Source organism: Pezoporus wallicus, unplaced genomic scaffold, assembly GCF_028554395.1.
Source record: "Pezoporus wallicus isolate ANWC-B61680 ecotype Strahan unplaced genomic scaffold, APGP_CSIRO_Pwel_v1 scaffold_3294, whole genome shotgun sequence".
In the NCBI taxonomy this organism is placed as follows: domain Eukaryota; kingdom Metazoa; phylum Chordata; class Aves; order Psittaciformes; family Psittacidae; genus Pezoporus; species Pezoporus wallicus.
Window position 1 is genome coordinate 9,354,903 of NW_026635478.1, and position 19,364 is coordinate 9,374,266.

At 39.1% G+C, this 19,364-nt stretch overlaps 1 protein-coding gene across 1 annotated transcript in view; it reads left to right on the top strand.

Moving 5' to 3' along the window:
• SHISAL1 (shisa like 1) overlaps positions 1–12,819 on the top strand; it is a 103,713-nt gene extending 90,894 nt beyond the window's left edge. Inside the window, exon 5 of the mRNA XM_057427131.1 lies at positions 12,057–12,819. Within this exon, the coding sequence (XP_057283114.1) occupies position 12,057 (1 nt within the window). The 3' untranslated portion in view covers positions 12,058–12,819. The remainder of the gene's footprint in view (positions 1–12,056) is intronic.
• The last annotated feature ends 6,545 nt before the right edge of the window (positions 12,820–19,364 follow it).

Sequence of the window (19,364 nt, forward strand, 5' to 3'; positions counted from 1 at the left end):
AGTTGCATAATCACACCAAAGAATGGAAATCTCTGGGCAAAGTTTCATCTTGGCATCTCCTGTCAAATCCTCATCTCATGTTCTGTAGGCACAGAAAGACAGCAGAGTTGAAGAGGTCAAGATTAATTTTGTGTGTAAATAACTGGCTTCCAGCTTTTTGTTTGAAAAGTGATGTAAGATTATAATGGACACAAGTACATTTGACACAGCACAGCAGGATTCTCTGTGCATGTCATAGCTGTTGTTGAATTATTCATTCTGAATTATTACAGTCTTTTTGCTTCCAATCTAATATTAAGACATGTACCTAAAAACTGCAGTCATCACTGGGCAACTGCAAGAAGGCTAAATATTGTCATGAAAAAATGAGCATACAATAGATCCACATACAAAATGTGCACACACATGTAAACAAATGCATAAATAATGAAGAATAACGTAGAATAAACAGAGAATAACCCACCAGCTGGCAATCACAATTATTCAAAATAGAAATTTCCATGCTTCATAAATTATCATTCAAACCACGCCATACCAAGTTGAATACCTCAGCCCAATGACGCCAGGCAAGCACTGTTTTAATTTCTCTGCAACCCAAGAAATGCTGCTCAGCAGGGGTCATACACTGTCACTGATCCATGCACAAAGATCCCGTTGCAGCCAAAGGACATTTTATACCCCAGCAGGCCAACATCTAGATGCAGCTGTGAGACAATTTAAAAGTAATAAACCATCCACAGTTTCACCACTGGTGTCAAAGCGTGTTTCTTTACAGAGCTGGCAGCACAGCTCAGATAATCCAGAAAGAGAAATTCTTTTCTTGCCTTTTGCACTCGGCTAAAATGGTTCAGGCTTCTTGGCCTCTTCTTTTTCCACATCTCAACGCACCTCAACTTCTCCTCTGCTTTTCACATGGGAAAGGCAGAAAGGAAAGAGGGAACAGACATTTCTGCATAAAACTGTCTTTCTAACATCTCTTCCAGCACTTAGTGTTGTGTCTAGTGATAATTTTATGGGTGTTACACTTCTTATCCTAGCTGCAAATCAACAAAAATTATTTATTGCTTGGATAGTTATGTGCAAATAAACATACACTGGATCTACAGCAAGAAGCCAAACAGTAACCACATTGAATTACAACAGGTTTACTCCCATTTTTTAAATTTTTGATAATTTTGTTAATGTTAAAAAGATGCTTCATGTTCTTTTTTGAATTGTCTTCAAAAATTTATTTTTAAAGAAATAGTTTCAGATTTCATATAGCTAGAAAAGCCACACGATTTCAGTTGAGGAAAAAAGAATCATACACAGTTCAGTTACAGGAAACAGAATGACTGTTTCATCCTACATTGAAATCTAGCTCTCGACACAGTAATTACTACATATTTTTTTCTTTAGTTCTGACTCAGACAACTAGCCCTCTTAATACTGAAAAATGAAAGAAGAAAATGAGTCTTTTTTGGTAAAAATGAACAAAAAACCACCCCAAAACTATTTCAAGAAAACAAATTTTCCATATGCCATTAATATACCTTTTATTTACAGAAATTAAAGAATATCCTGTATTGTGCAAAGGTAAATAATAAAGCTGGTATAACTGCGAGTAAATATAAAACCCTGGGATAAACCACAGGTTTGGGGATTAAAATTCAAGTGCTGAAACAGGTTCCTCCTTCCTAAATAGACCATTTGGAGCAAATTCAGCCTCTGGCAAGGCTAAGAGAAGCAGCACATGCATCTTGTTTCAGCTCTAGTGGAGGAAGCAGCAATTATAATGGAAGGTTTCTAATGTTCAGGAGAGAAAAATGGAAATGGGAGAAAGAAAGGGGGGCCAGGTAGAGAAAAGCCTAGAGTAAGTCATGGTGTTATTAAGAATTCTTAAGGAATCATAAGGAGTTATTTATTAACTATTAATTAAGCAGTATGCTCTTGCAGTCCAGAAAGCCAACTGTTTGCTGGGTGATCATCAAAACTCTGCTCTCATGAGACTCCACCCGCAGTACTGCATTCAGCTCGGGGGCCCCCAACACAAGAGAGACACGGACCTGTTGGAGCAAGTCCAGAGGAGGCCACAAGGATGATCTGAGGTCTGGAGCACCTCTCTTATGACAACAGGCTGAGAGAGTTGGGCTTGTTTTGCCCAGGGAGACCTTACAGCAGCCTTCCGGTACCTAAAGGGGGCCTACAAGAAAACTGGAGTGGGACTTTTTACAACGGCATGCAGTGACAGGACAAGGGGGAATGGATTTATACTGAAAGAGGGTAGACTTAGATTAGACATGAGGAAGAAATTCTTTACTGTGGTGGTGGTGAGGCACTGGCGCAGGTTGCCCAGGCAAGCTGTGGCTGGCCCATCCCTGGCAGTGTTCAAGGCTAGGCTGGATGGGGCTTGGAGCAACCTGGTCTAGTGGAAGGTGTCCCTGCCTGTGGCAATGGGGTTTGGAACTGGATGATCTTAAGGTCCCTTCCAACCCAAACCATTCTATGATTCTATGAATTTTGTGTGATCTGTCTGGGATCATCTTCAAGCAGTATATTAAATTGATCTGCTTTTTCTCTCTCAGTGGCTTTCAGTTTTACTTACTTCCACAGGACTTGAAAGAAGTCAGCAACCTTGAAGCTCTGAAAATGGTATCAAACCACTCAAATCTAATGTTCATTTTCCACAAATGTGTTTGTTTTTATTCTCTGCTGGACTTCAAGGCATGCTGGGTAGCAATTTTAATAGATTTAATTTTGCTGACACCAAGGTGATAGAGTACTAAGGCTAAAAGAGGTAATAAAAGGACCAGAATATTCACCTGATACAGGTTGTCCTACTGTTATTTAGCTTAGCAGTTCATTATTGAATTTTACAAATAAACTAAGCTACAGTTATTTATAAAATATGGGAGATCATATACAAAAACTGTGGCCCAGATAAATAATAGATACATAGATACACATATACATAAACACATGCATGCACACTCCTGTATATGTATACCCACACAGCTCTTTACATATGGGCACATTTCTCCTTCACTTTTCTGTACAGCTCTGTTTAAGTCAAGGAACGAACTACATACATCATCCTGTGTAATAAAGCTGCATTTAGCCTCAGCTGTATGTTGTAAAGACCTGCTACAATGCTTCGACTTGACTATCCACATGAGTAAAGATATTCTACACAGAGTATAGCTTGCATAAGCATCCTTTTAGGTTATAAGAAAATTATTATTTAAATTTATTTTATTAAATTTAAATTATAAGGTAATTATAAGAATATTATTAGTTACAAAAAAGTCTTACTAGACTTAATAAAAGAATACATGGTACAACTGCTCTTCTTTCTGAACCAGGCACTACTGTTATACCAAATTTTTCATGGTTTTGTTTTTAAAATATCCCTAGTAAGGTTTTTGGGTGCTTTAGGATATTGCATAAGCAGGAAATGCCAGTGTCCTTGCAGGCTACATCATAAATTACATTTCAAGTTTTACTGCTTGCTTTTTAAACCTGGCTTTCATTTTGTAGTGGATCTGTTAAATCCAAATTGTCTGCCAGTACAAGAGGAAGCCTTTTCTCCTATCATGTACCTGAATTTTACACAGAAGGGCACACTCTTGTAGAGCTTCTTGCTCTTTTCATTGTGCTGTCTTGGATCTTAGATGTGGGTTGACACTGCTGAATAAGAGCTCATAAATTTGAAGAATACTTGAGTATCTTAAGTATGTGTCGTGGTTTAAACCTATCCAGACTGCTACTGCTAAACCCAGGACAGTATGTCAAAGCCCCTTTGTGGGAACAGATTTTGAAAGCTGGTAACATCAGCTTTTGGGAAATTGGGACGAGCTGAAATCAGAGCCATTCAGATAATTCAGTCCTTACCACTGATGTAGAAATATGCAAAGGTTCACAGATTTTTTAAAAAACTTTTATAGCAGTATCAAACCCTGCACCAAAGAGTGCCCATCTATTACCCCATCCACAGGGGCACTCAGCATCTCTCGGAGTGCTACAATCACGAGCCCCAGGGATGCACCTTTCCTGCTATTCAGCCAATGGAAGTTCTCTCAATGGAGAGAGGGGAGGAAAAAAAAGTATCTTTGGGACTCCACATGCACATGTAGGATAAGAAGGTGCTTTTCTTTCCAAAGGTAGCTCTATGTAAGGGAATACTTTCAGGCCTTGGTTTTGCCATCAGAATATTTTAGTGTGGTATAGGTCTTAACCACCTGAATAAAACATGCTCATGAATAAACACGAGAGAAGATGGTTTCTAACCAGAACATGGACACTACAGAACAACTTCCACTCAGTGATACTGGATTATGAATAGAACAGATCTGGATATTTTTACCGAGAAGATTATATATTTTCATGTGGCAGTGTAAGACAACATGATGGTAACAAATCCATCTTAGAGTTACACATTTTTATAATTTTGGGGGCAGTGGGTCTACTCATCCCCTAACTTAGGTGTTGGACTGTTAAACACTTGCACCTGAACTGATTATCTGTCTGTTTCTTTTGAAGCCATTAAGGACAAAGGGGAGTCCCCACAGCATCACTCACCCAACTTGACACCTGTCCCAGGAGGAGAGTGACACCTGCAGACATGCCTGTTGCTTTCTGTGATAATAAAGGAGCCTGAAAATGACAACATCTAACCATTTTGATGTCTAAAACTAGGAGAGATTAAACCCATTTATAGGCTCTGTGCCATTAAATTATACATAGTAATAATCTGCTTTCCAAAGCAATATGCCTGCCCCAGACCTTGGAGAAGGAGGCAAAAAATTGCCTCTAGCAATAGTTCCTCTTGTCCTCTCCATGTCTAAATATCTCAAGTCATCCTTCTCTATGACAGGAATGCAATTAAAGCTTTTTTGGTTACTAGTTGGCTGAAAATATGTGAAAATGAACACAGTCTCAAGCGGAACAAGAAGTCTAGAGATACCTCTATTGATATCTCTTATTGATGCCTTGAAAAAAAACTGAAAGCAGTTTAAATGATATACACAATGAAACCAGTGTGGCTTTTTTGTGAATTATGCAAATTAGTTTGCCTTTCAATGTACCGGTTAATTAATGGTTGCCACACATTAGCCTACAGGAAAATTTGGCAATGATCAGCCAGACAAATTTCAGCCTCTAGTAATGCACCTAATTCAGGCACCTAATAGTGATGTGAGGGTTTCATAAATGTCTGCCAAATTAGTAAGTCCAGCTCACTTTCAGTTTTACTTGTAATTGGCCAACCACACTATCAGGATGTTTTGGAAGGCCTAGGGTGGTTTCAGTTTTGTTTGGGTTTTTTGTTTGTTTGGGGTTTTTTTGTTGGTTTGGTTTGGTTTTTTTAATAACCTTAAGAGGAGGAAGAAAACATTTCAGGTCATTAAAAATCAGAATGCAATGCTTCAGTGAGGGAAGATGCATGTAGCTCTTCAGTGTTCATCTTTCAGTTTATGTCCTCAAACCTTCATCTGTTCCTCTATTCAACACACATAAATCAGAACTTTGAATGCTTCATATTTTGTTTACAAAAAAAAAAAAAAGAAAGAAAGAAAAAAAACAAACAAAAACTCAGAAATTCTCCTGGATGTTTTTACTCACCAGAAATGTGTTCAAGAGTATCAACCATTTCAGGAACTATCAAATGAAAAACATTGTTACTAATTGAAAAATACTTGACTTTCAGAAACATGGGTTTACTTCAGAAACCATTATTCACAGTAAGTAATATTTATGTTAGCAACCCTATTGGTTTCACATCACTGCTTTTTGTAAGTAAGAATTGTAAAATATGGCCAATAGTAAAAAATAGAGGAAATGGTATTCTGTGTGGTTTCATTCTTCTTCCAACCCAGTGGATGGGACAAAGGACGTATTTAATTTGTGCAATTATAGATATTCCAGAAACTCTACAGGAAACTCATTTTTTCTCTTAGCTTTGGTCTGTTAGCCAGGCAGCCATATTAATAACAAAACTTAAGCCAGCTGCTGCTTTAACACCCTCAGTTCTGGTGGAGGAGGTGGGGAAAGCAAGTCCTTGCCTGCAGCAGCTCTCCAGGCTCACTCCAAGTGCCAAGTCTCCTGTAACCGCCTGTGAGATAGACCTGGGATCCAAGCAGATCCCAAGCTTCACTTAAAAAACCCCATCCTGATCATCACTAATGAGACCATATGCTGTGCCAAAAGAAGCCTGGGGCAATGCCCTTCTCTTCATTTCGGAGGAGAGCTGGGAAGCAGTTTCTAATTGTTTGCAATTTGCTTCCCAGCTTTCTGGCTACCAGCACAACTCTGGACCAGTGGACCGGTATGAAGCCCAAACACATGACATAGGCAGTGTTCCTCTGAAAACCATCTTTGAACTCTATATTAGCAACAAGAAATCATGGCATCACATTAAAAAGTAATTTAAAGAGCCAAACAAAGACCCTCCAGTGGTATGAGTAACTTTGCCTCTTGTGTGACTACACACCAGTGGGTGTTAATTAGCTGGTCTTACTATTGGATTCAGATTTAGCCAGGAAATAAGCAGCAGTAGACTGCAAACTCTTCAAGTTGCTGTATGTCACTCTGGCGTGGAGAGAAGCCCTCCTCCTCTCCTGACTCACCAACGTGTTTTCTGCAAGACAGTAGCACAACCAAGGACCTGGCCAGCAGGTACCTGCCATTCACCAGCAGCTACTTCTCCTATACAAGTGGCCAAGCCAGCCTGCCCGCTTAGAATGCAAGATCTTCCTAAAGTTTCTAAAGCTCCTTTAAAGCCAGAGAGAAGCAATCAGCAGTGATGTGAAGTGCAGTTTGGTTTATATCCCCCAGTCCTTATGGGTCTTACACAAGCTTAATCCAGACTAAAAGAGGTGAGATTCTTAAGAAATGGAGAGTGCAATTTAAAAGCCAAATTTACCAACACTCATAACAAATTATTAAAATAGAACTCTTCTTAAAAATTGCATTCATCATAATTCGTGCACTTGACATTTTGTAGTAACCCTTTCTCTAACATTATAAACAGTCACTGCTACTCTTGAACATATTGCTGCAGTACTCGTGTCTAAAACAGCTGATAGCATTTGCTTTTATAATTTCAAGAATTATATATATTAAGCCTCTATATGATAATTATCTTCTGTAACACAGACAGGTGATTCTTCTCTGAAAGCACAGTGAAAGTAAGACTATGCCTGTTTCCCACCTATATTTCCCAGGTGGAAGGGAGGAGGACAATCTGACAGGTGACATGCAGCTTCATTTACAGTGACCGGTAGGTAGGACCTATTCTACCTGCACTTTTGAGTTTGTCCCAGTCAGATCTTATATGTCTGACTTTTTCCTCATTCAGTAAACCGTTGTACTGATTCTAACACGTTGCAGCATGGCCAAATACATTGCTGTAAACACAACCCGAAGGAAACTCGTATAATCTAGATGGTTTCTTCCCACCTGCAAAGCAGCAACAGGAGCAGACAGCATCTCTCACATGACCATGGCTTTCCCAGCATCAGTTACAGGTTATCTCCTGACAGCCTTTAGTATGTCAAAGTACATAGCACATCTAGCAGTGCTGAGTTGCAGCAGCTGCAACATGAGGGCATGTTGCAGAAGACTTGATCCATTACTCACATGAGCTGTGGTTCATGGTTCTCCGTCTATGCTTAATCCAAAGCACATAATATCCTTTCTAGTTTCTGTTCACACTTGCGCCAGGTAAGTTACAGGCTTCCAGTCTGATACAGTTGCTACCTGCCCTCAAACAGGAACCCCTCCAAAATATTCCCCACGGAATGTGATCAAGATTTAACAAGCCCATCCGTCTGTTCCTCCCTGGGGTTTATGGGCCTGTTATATAGTCCCACAGTTTTTCTTGATAACTGATTGACATTTCTGATTACTTACCAAAGGGATTTTCTCAGTTGGCCTCATTTAAGTGTGCCCCAACCATCAATAGCACACCTACCAGGGCAGAAAAGCTTCTGGTTTTGTTTTTGACGCATCCCAGGTATTTCCATCTTCTTATCTTAGGTCTGCTGGAAAGGGATTGCTTAACTCTGATGAATCTGACATGTGGTGCACTTTATTCTGTTTAAGCCCTAACATCCTGCTGAGGTATTTACCTTGAAACATATTTTGACATTTCTCTCCACCTTTGCAGAATTGTCAGCTATGGTAGAAATAACACAAGTTGAAAATACAGTCAGTTTTTCAAGAAGAGAATTTCCAGTGCCTGGGATTTGTTTAAACTGTTAAGCAAGAAATGTCCACTCCCAGAGCCAGCTATTATTTCAGAAACATTAGTGACGGCTACCAGTGATGGTGGTCATTTTACATGTGACAAAACTGACCTGCCACTGTTTAAGGCAGTCTTTTCATCTGACTTCATCCAGGTGCTGTGGTGCATTTCATGTCTAGACCAGAGGAAAATTTGTGCTGCGTCAAAGGTGATTTAACTCATTCTGGGGATGAATATGGGGGCCAAAACACCACTCCTTTACATCAAGATGGCAATATTCAATGCCACTGCATAATGTTGGAGTGTTCCTGGTCAATTAAAGAAAACTAAACCCTCTTCAGGACTCAGCCAACCTGAAGCAAATTTTAGATGCTGTTGAAGTTTCCTCTACATCATACAAACCTGAATCATTCAGCTATTCTGATGTTCTCCTAAAGAAAGAAAAAGAAAAAAGATGATGAGCCCCACCTAAGAAGCCTGAGACTTTCCACTTTCTTTTACACAAACAAGAGGGCCAAATTGAGATTGCACCAGCAGCATTTGTTTTGGCATTTCAGAACTCTCAAGAATTATACTTGGTAACCCAAGCAGCATTTCAGCATGCATTTTGGATATAATGTTATATGCTATGTATAAAATCGCCATAGGAGTGTACAAATGCCAAGCTATGAAAATGAGTTCCCTGTTCCACAGGCAGAGGGATTAGATTATGTTTTATTTCTTTCTGGTTTGTAATATGTTTAGACAACTGAATGACTTTTCATTTGGTGCTTGTCCTGCAATTCATTTCCCATATCCTTCCTTTCAATCTTGTGAGGCTTTTTTCAAAATATAGTGCATTGTGCTTTGTCCTCCCTTGTCCTTCCATTTATGGGGAAGGAGGACATTCCTAATGCCTGTAATAATTAGTGTATCTGCCAAGGGCTTCTTACTGCAGAAAGCTCTTTGTTAGCCTGGTATCCAAGCTCTTCTTATGAACACAGAGAACAAAAGCTTTTCTTCCACTCCCAGCGTGACCAGATTTGAAGGCATTACAGAAGAACTTCAACAGGAACAGATCAGTGCAGGTCTGCCTAGATCAGTGTAATACAATTTTATGGCAGAGTGAGATCTGGACATTTGCGGAGACCATTTGCTTTGTTATCTGAGGTCTGAAGGGGCTGTGGTGATTGATGACACTTTTATGTGAACACTGATTTAGCAAGGGGCCCTGGAATGGTGAACGCAGCAACTGTTTACTTCATTTGTCAGAAAATGACAGAAGTCCCTGAAAAAAATTGTCTCCATAGGCTCTGAATCATTCCTTCATTATTAATGGACGTCATTTTTTCCAGCGGAACTAAGACACCATGCAAAGTCACTGCTGTGGTAGAGGAGACAATCTTTTAGTGAGCTACTTTCTTGCCAGGCAATGAAAACCAATACAGCTTGACTGGATGCTGTTCACTGAGCAGTCAAGTAGAGCAGTGGTGGCAGTCTGGGGTCCTATATACAATGACTGTAGCCTTCGCTAGTGAGCAGGAGCAACCTGAACCACATTCAGAATTTCACTCTAAATCACACTTCATCTCTAAAGAGGTCAAAATCCTGTAGAAATTACCGGAAATGACAAATATAGGGTTTCTGTTGCCAAGTGCTCTATGCTGGGAGACTGGGATATAATATTGTGGTAACTGCACATGGAAATTATCATTTATCTTTTCAGGAAAATGCAAGTAGTGATCCTGCTATTGCACAGTGATCTGAAGCAGGACCTCTCTATTTTGCTAGTCCAGCCATTGATTAGTCAACCACACACCCCACTTCACTTCTGACTAGCGGGAGAGGGCCTCTCAGCCTGGAGTCTGTCCTGTCTGGGTACAGTTTCAGGCAGAAGCTATTGATTAGGCACCAGACTTAGCCAGGAGCTCAGAAAACACAGGGTGAATGTTTCAGACATGATGTAAGAGGCTTTCAGAGCTGGCTCTGCTGTTAACATCCTCCCACTCATTCCCCCATCACTTTATATGCGCATTATGGGACACAGCAGAGAACTGAAGCTACTCACACAAACGATATTTTATCTTCTGTGCTGCATACAAATATTCATAAATTTTCTTATGGTCTTTGGATCTGGGAACTCTCATTTTAAACCGCCCTTGTGACATTTTTGATTTTACATTAACCTTGGAAGAAGGATCTGGCCAGGATCACCTTTGGTTCTCTCAGGTACAGGAAAAGAGTAACTGGCTGATGGGCTGACACTGAAAACTGCATTCTGCCCTGGAGCACACAAATGCCTGCTCTACCTGCTCCATCTCATAATATTTCTTTAAAAATAAATAAAGAAACCACATACTGTCAAACAAGCTAGTGACTTAAATTATGCAGATTGTAGATTAGTAAAGCATTTCGTCTGAGCTAAAGCACACATAGCACTCTACAGAATAGTGAAAAGAAACAAGTGAAGATGCTGTGAAAGATATAAGTGGCTCCAAGCCATGATATGTGCTCCTACTCTTCAGTTTCTCTCCCCCCCCAGGTATTTTTTAAATCAGTTATAGCTAAGTCAGGAGACTCTTTTCTAGATACACACAACTTGTTTTAAATGTCGTCTGACAGGTTTGCATTTTTTGTTAATATTCATTTCTACCAGTGTCAAAAAAGAACAGTAACAGAACAAAACAGCGCTGAGTAACTTTATAACACAAGTAAGGCTGTCTAGGCTATTTAACTACAAGAAAGCAATTAACTTTCAAACCTTCACATAGATTTCATTTGACAGATTTTTGGGCGAAGGCTTAAATCCTCAGAGTTAGTTATGAGAGAATTGCATGTTTTTTGCTCTCCCTCGATAACAGAACTCTGAGAAATGCCTAAATCTGAATTAAGATGATACAGCTCTGGTGATAGCCTATCTGACCTTGCACTTCTGAGCAGATTCAATGGAGTTACACTGACATGAAAGTTGAAGCTCAAGCCTCATACACTGAGTAGATCTGATGGGTAAAAGAGCAGGTAACTCCAACCACGCTGATTCCCACAGATATTCTGCTGTCTGCACCAGATGTTTCTTTATATTTTATATATTAATAGAATGCAGTATGTATAATGTAGCACATAGACTTGGGAATACCAAATATGCAAAGAACTCTGGTGGGAGAAGTTAATTAAGTACTGCTGCTACTAGGGTGCCAGTGTGTGCCTCCAGCAGCTTGTATTTGCACCGTTATGCTTACCTCCTTGAGCAAACAGATGCATTGCTTTAATTTAGTACTATGATTGGTAATCTCAGTCTACATCAAAACTTTCCTTAGTTGGGTTTTCAGCCAGTTTACCGGCACATGCCATAGCTCATCTGTGGACAGATCACAAAGCCAGTTACATGCACACATTCTGCACAAGTTGAAGATGAGCAGATTTAAAGCATTTGTTATGACCAGGAGGCACTGCAAGCAAAAATGACAAATACTCACAATGCTTCTGTGAGGAAAACACATGAATATAATATTTACTCATTTACGCATGTGGAAATAGAAGTACATTTTTGCATCATATGAAAAGAATAATAGTTAGAGTAACCAGCCTATGCTTGGTCTGCTGCATACCATGGTAATGAGTGCAATAGGAAGATACTATGCCATCCCTATCAAACAAGCTCACACTGGGCCAAATAGAGATAATGAGGGAAGGTAGAGGTCTCCTAACACCTTTCTTTCTTGTGCTTTTCCTTCCTCTCTCATCTCCTCAAATTAAACCCACAATTCTGGAAACTCACAAGTTTTTTTTCATAGGAAAAAATTTTGTTGTGTGCTCATGAAACATTATGGGAATATTTGTTGTTTATGTCTTCCAGAAAATTATAATGATGTGCCTCAAGATGGGAGAGGTAAGATCAGACTTCAAGGAGCAGCTTTTAAGAAAATCAACTAAATGACAAGAGCTGAAAAAAGCTGAAAAATGCAGGCAAGAGAAAGAATACAAGAAGAAGACTGAGCAAGTCCCCTGAAAAGAAACACCAGGCAGACAGCTTCTACAGGCAAACAATATAGAAATAGTTTCCAGAAGAAAGCAGTCTGTAAGCAATATTCTAATTCTAGACTGACAATATTGTCTCTGAAAGAAAGCATCATATTTGACGAAATGCTCAATAGGAAAAAAATTAAGTTGCTCTGGCAAATCCACATAAAGGTGGGAAAAGATCACTAGACAAACCTTTGGTAGACAACATTTCTTTGCCTCCCCATCCATCTATTGCCCTTTGAGCCTAATCTAAGTGTCAGAATACTGAATGTGAGTTTTTCCAAAGTTCTCTGGTGAAAATTTTGTCACAATAGGGTAGATGCTGGCAATCCTCATTACTGTTAACCATATTGCCATATGCATTACAAGGTAGAGTGAATCCCTTTCATCAAGTCAAACTGCATGATATCCACCGTTTCAACCTTAATACACATTTGAAGATAATTGGCAATGATTCTGCTAAGACACCAAACATCTGAACACATATTAGCTTCACCTTCATGCACCCTCATGAAGAGGGGAGCTTTATTAAGCAGCAACACAGACATCACCCCCATTCTCACTGAAGCTGAAAGAGAAGCAGAAAAAAAAATAAACATTTTTTTAAAAGCAATAATACCATTGTCCCTCTGCTTTACAAGGCAGTAGTCAAATTCCCTCTGCCAGCAACTGGCTTTAGAATTTACCCCTCACAAATCTAAGAATTCATTTGTAAGCCAGAAGGGCAATGATGCTACCACAGAAGTAAGGAGAGTACTTGGTCATTAAGTTGCAATAGCTTGACCTAACTTTCCACAGCACAGGTTTATTTTGAAATCACACAGTACCAATTATATGAGCAAATCCTGTGAAATTCAATTATTTAAGATACATACATGGAGAACCTGGCAATGACAACCAAACAGAAGAGTTAATCTAGAAATCATAACACAAAGCCATGATACTGCCAAATTAATCCTTCATGCCTAATATTTTTTTCCAGCAAATCTGAATAAATTTAAAATAAGCACATATTTTACCTTATAACCAACATAAGGATCACCTTGTCAATAAATAATCAAGTTTTCCTTTGTACCTTTTTGATTAGGATAAATATTAGTCTTCTGTTGAACTCAAGAGGGATAGACTACTGAGTGATTTAAGCTGACTTAAAGCTACTGGACTGCATGATGGTACGCGACTGAAGCAACACAGGAATAAATAGTGATGGTGGCCCCAACAAGGCTGGAGACCACAGAAGTGCCCAGTCTTCGAAGAAGGCTGAATCTGAGTAGGATGCCAATACGTGCATGTCCTCTTCTTTGCAAATCAACTCATAAAAAATGCCAAGTATCACCGAGTAAGGGCAGGCAACAGCAAATAAGAAAGCATTCTAATGCCACAAGTGTGAGTACCACGCTGCAGGCATTAGAATCCATTCTGTCCAAGGCAAGCTTTAGGCCTGGCCCATTCTCACTTTTCACAGAAGCTCTTCCTACCCACCTCTGCATACAACTCATCTTGTACAGCCATAACAGAGCTGCTACAGCACAACTGGGGTGTTTCACATTGCGAGAAACATAGCCCTTCAAATCAAACAGAGTCAGTATTTTTTAAAACTCGATTCACACTAAGCCTAAGAGATTCTAGTTTTCTAAAAAATATATTTCACCAGAGCATTGCAGAAATATTCAGAGCACTTCAGCTGGGAACAAAAAGGATGCCTAGAAAAGACACGCTGTAAGTAGCTTGCAGATACTGGCAGGCAGTCCAAACTGCTCTCTCCTTGATGATGAGAGCCTCTACATGGAAAGGGTAGGTGGTCCTGGCAGTGAGAGAACTGAACCTATGAGCTGTAACACCATACTATTAGTGCCAGCTTGCAAGAAACACAAAGGAGACCAAGCAGCTGGAAGCAATGCCATTCACGCCTCTAACAACATCATGTCTTCTCCACACTTCTCATTAGCTCCAAGATCCATAGCCCCTTGCAAACACTCAGCAAAATACATACCTACAGTAATCAGTCTTACCTTGGGAGCTTTGCAGTAACTGTTTGCTTCTTTTACCTTCTACCAGCACCTACTTTCATTGCAAGTGATGACTGCCACAGAAAGCTTTGTAAAAAGCTTATGTTCATGAAAGAATTTGTATTAGATACTGGTTTGTGTGACTTACTTACTGTATTTTGTAAGGGGTTTTTTCCCTTTGGGAATTGTGCGTTATTAATGAGCAGTTTTATGCTTTACTTCTAGTATACGTATACCTTGTAATTGATGTGCTTTTTGTTTGTTTGTTTGTTTTCTTTTATTCTCTATACAGAGTCAGTTAATATAAGGTAGATAATCTCTGGCTGAAATTCTGATTTTGCCTACCAATTAATTTAGGCATAAATCCATGTCATAGCTGATAAACCACTGTTCATCAATTGTGTTGTTATAATAATCTGATAGCCTCTCTAGTTTAGCAGAGTATAAGATCCTGAATAATACTAACGCTCATTGGGCCTTAAAGTAAAGGGAAATAATGTTTCCCTACTACCATCACTGTTGGCCCTTCTTCTGTAGTGCTTGGGACATTGTAAGACAGCACTAGCTAGACAGACACCTGAACATCTCAACTATCTATGTAGTCATGCTCTGATGATAGACTTCTGCATTTACCTGGTAGAAATCATGATGACCCAGATAAACGGCAATGAATTCTTCAATTATTTCTGCAGAAAGAGACTCATTCAAACACAGTGTTCCTCTGAAAGGAAAAAAAAAAAAAAGACTAAAATAGATATATAGATATATTTTCCTCTATGTCTATCCTCATATGGTTGGAAAAATAAGGGAGCTAAAATTACCACTTACAGAAGTGTGTAGTTCCATTATACACCTTATTTAACAATGGCAGCTGTCTGGCTCAGTGTCGGTTAAAGAATTTTATGGTCCAGAAGACTCCTTCCTGCTCCAACTCATTTTCTCTCTTCAATTTTTCTGCGAACTGAGTGTCCAACTTCCTAATAATGGCTGTGTATAACATAGGACATAAAAAGTTGAGTTATAAAGCTTGGGCAGGACTTGGTGTTGTAATTAACTATCTTTTGTGCCTGGTTATCAATCTTATAAAAACACAGAGTGAAAACAATCTGGTCTCTTAATGTATCCTTCAGCATATTGTAGCAGATATTTTAGATAACTGTTTTTAATAGTTTTATTTTGGTTATAACTTCTATATGAGGACTTTCCACTTGAAGAATAGATGAAGTAACATGTCAAAGTCATTTTTGAAATCAGTTCTATTTTGTCACCAGTGATGGTGCATGAGGAGTAGAGCAACAAAACCAAAATCTCACTCACTCGCCAGGAAGAAACATCTTTTCTCAGCCTTGAAAATTCTCTTGTGTAAGACAGGCATTTCTTCAAGTCCTCCTTTTAGACATATAGTAAATCACTAAGAAGATAGTAGTCAATTGTCAATTTTAATAGTCAGCAGTCGAATTTTAGGCTAATTAAGCTAACTAGAAATTCTAGGGTTGCAGTGATTTCTCACTCTTTATTAATATGTTGACAATAATACTGTTTACATAACACTTGATGTTTGAAATCAATATGTATCAGTGTCCAGTGATTTGCTAACCTAGATTTTGATCTAATCCTGTCCTATTTTTTCGCAGCATTCTCTAACTTCATATTATGAATCATGTTGTCTTCTAAAGTGATTGCCAAGTAAACCAAAAATGTGTTTTACACTGCTATTGCACTGCTCTTGTCTTTATATACAGTAGTTTTTATAAAGATGTCCTTCGGTTTTAATAAATGAGTGTAACGTAAACTAACCTCTGTAATAAAACTTGCTTTAGTGTTTCAAAAACTCTTTGGAATACCTGTAGAGATTTGAGTTTCTACTTTTTTTCAGTAGCCTCAAACATCATGGCTTCTTTTCCATCTGCAGGGAAATCCCCATATACTAATACTCCACCATTTATATAATTTATTTATACTAGGGAAAATGAGGAGAGTGTATTTAACGCAAAGGATGATGCTTGGCTTTGAAGGAGAAAAACAAAAAAGCCACCCCCCCCTAAAAAAAAAAAACACAAAAAAAAAGAAAAAATGTCTAAGGTCATTGCATAAATAAATACCTGGTTCATTTGTTCTTCATCACATTCTAGCAGCTGCTAATACCAGATACTTAAGAGAGGAGTGTGGGATACTGAACAGAGACTGCTAAGAAATAAACAGTCTTTCCACTACTAAAGGCTAGCTAAGAAGGCCAAACATGTAACTGAGCCGAAAGAAAGCAACATTCTGACTTCTACACACAAAGGACTCTGTCCCACAAAATGTTATGCTCAATTCACTTGCAAAACTGAGGCAGCGACAAATGCAGTTTAACTTGCTCTATGCAAAAAAGCAGGGCCAACAATTCACAAAGGCAAGAGAGTTTTGGTTTGTTCTGTTTTTCCCTAACAGGCCGAAGGATCTGGACAGTTTTTCCAGACAGGTTTAGACTTCCTAAACACACTCAGGCTTAGGAGGCATCTTTGTCGATGTTCCAAAATATTAAGCATTCTGAGCTGAAATTTCGTCTTTCAGACTGGTAAAAGGGAACATTTTTGACAGCTGGATTAAACAGACATGCACAAAAATGACACACAAAAAAGGTTGCTGTTTCCTATTGGTAGTTTTCTTATGTTTACAGTTCCTCCTCCATTCACTCCTCACAAAAATTTCAGTAATACATGTGGGGAGACTAGGACCTAACACAGCAAGTGGGCAGAAGGGAGAGTCCTTGAAGGGCTTCTTGCCTCTCACTACAGGTTGCTTCCCTAGATGGAAACATTTCTTGCTCTGCTCTGCCCTGCTTCCTCCAAGTGTAAGTTTTCCTCAGCTGTTTGTCCTGTCCAGCACTTGCCCTACTTAGTTCATCCCAAATCCTTGGTGGTGTCATAGTTTAACTCCAGCCACAGCTAACTACCACGCAGCTGCTCCCTCACTCTGCCTTACCTCCCTTTAGTAGAATGGGGAGGAAAATTGGGGGGGGGAAAAAAAAGTAAAACTTGTGGGTTGAGATAAGAACAATTTTATAACTTAAATAAGGTAAAGCATAATAATAATAGGGAAAAGAGAGATGAGAGAAAAAAAAACACAAGTGATGCACAACATAATTGCTCAAGAACTGCTGACCTATACCCAGCCTGACCTGAGCAGCAATCGGTTCCTTCCAGGTAACTCTCCCCAGTTTATATATTGGGCATGACGTGCTGTGCCCCTCCTCACTGGCAGAGCATGAAGAGACTGAAAAGTCCTTGATCGGGGTAAGTGCTACTTAGCAATAACTAAAACCATCAGTGTGTTATGAGTACTGTTCTAAGACTAAAGCCAAAACACAGCACTGCACCAGCTACTGAGGAAAACAAAACAAAACAAAAACCAACTTTATCCCAGATGAAACTAGGACAGATGTCAAAGTGAAATGCTGGTATTTACAAACACAGGATGTGTTTTTTCACATTAGCAATTATGCTTTCAATATCAGATTACTAATCCCAGGCTGTACTGCAGAAATACACCTAAACAGTCAAAAATACAGACATTTCAAAGGCAGATTAAAAAAAAAAAAATAAGAAACATGATAAATCCTTTGCAATGTCAGTTTTTTTCATGTTACATAGTTCATTCTTGCAGCTCCTCTAATCTAACTATACACATCAGCTCAAAAATGGATAAGCATCATTCTCATTAAAGCAATGCTTCAGTATTTCTTACGGTTTTTTGCAGCTCTAAGACCACAGTTGTATCCCACTGTGCTAAGATTTATGGAGACATATCGCAGAAATTAAGAGAGGACAAAAGAGTTTTAAAACCAGGTATGTAACGATACAAATAATCACACCCTGCTCCCAGTCTCAAACTGCCCTTGCAATTATGAAAACATCTAAATTTACAAGAAAAATTAGAAGAAAACCAGTAAATTGATGTATTAGGTGTTACAGTTCCCTTACCAAGTTTCAACAATTTTTACAGTGCATTTCTAGTAACTGAGTAAGAATTGTATTCAACACATTATGCTCAGCAGGAATAGCTTTTATATACCAAGTGAGCTAATTAAATATCTCTGGAACTTCCATAGGAGATGTAAAAATGCTGATAATGACTTACAGACTGCCATTACCAAGTCATTATCAGTGAATCATAAACAAACAGAAGTATCACAGCCAGTTCCTTTAAATTGTTTGCTCTTACTGGAAAGCAGAGACAGCACTGATCTGCTTGTTGTTCACATGCACAAAAGGACAGGAGAGAAAATGTATTTCAGTTTTGATATTTACTTCTAAAAAAACAAAACCTGCCACTCTCACCCAAGTTATTCTCAACAGTTAATTTAATTTGTGCAGAAAATGGAGACTGGGGTGGAAAAACACTGATGTAATAGGTATGTGTGGGCATTCATGTAGAAGCAGATAATCGCTTGACTTTCTCAAGCAGAATTTTAACTCTCTGCGTTGAACAGCTGAATTATACAGAGCCCCAAGCTCTTACCAAATCTGAGTTCATAATTTCATCCTTAAATGCAATTCCATCACCGATGTTTATTTCTAAGGCTAATGAGGAATCAGTAGAATTTTATAAACGAATAAGAAGTTATCTAAAGAGAGGGAAACTTTTGCCTCTCTTCCCTACACTTTCATCAGCTAGACTTTGCACCTTTCTTCTTTTTATACTTTTCTAACAAAAGTACACAGTAGTGTACTACACAGTAGTGAAGGGGAAAGGGACCTGGGGGTCCTGGTGGATAGGAGGATGACCATGAGCCAGCAATGTGCCCTTGTGGCCAAGAAGGCCAGTGGCATCCTAGGGTGCATTAGAAAGAGTGTGGTTAGTAGGTCAAGAGAGGTTCTCCTCCCCATCTACTCTGCCTTGGTGAGGCCGCATCTGGAATATTGTGTCCAGTTCTGGGCCCCACAGTTCAAGAAGGACAGGGAATTGCTTGAAAGAGTCCAGCGCAGAGCTACAAAGATGATTAAGGGAGTGGAACATCTCCCTTATGAGGAGAGGCTGAGGGAGCTGGGACTCTTTAGCTTGGAGAAGAGGAGACTGAGGGGTGACCTCATCAATGTTTACAAATATGTAAAGGGTGAGTGTCAGGATGATGGAGCTAGGTTTTTTCA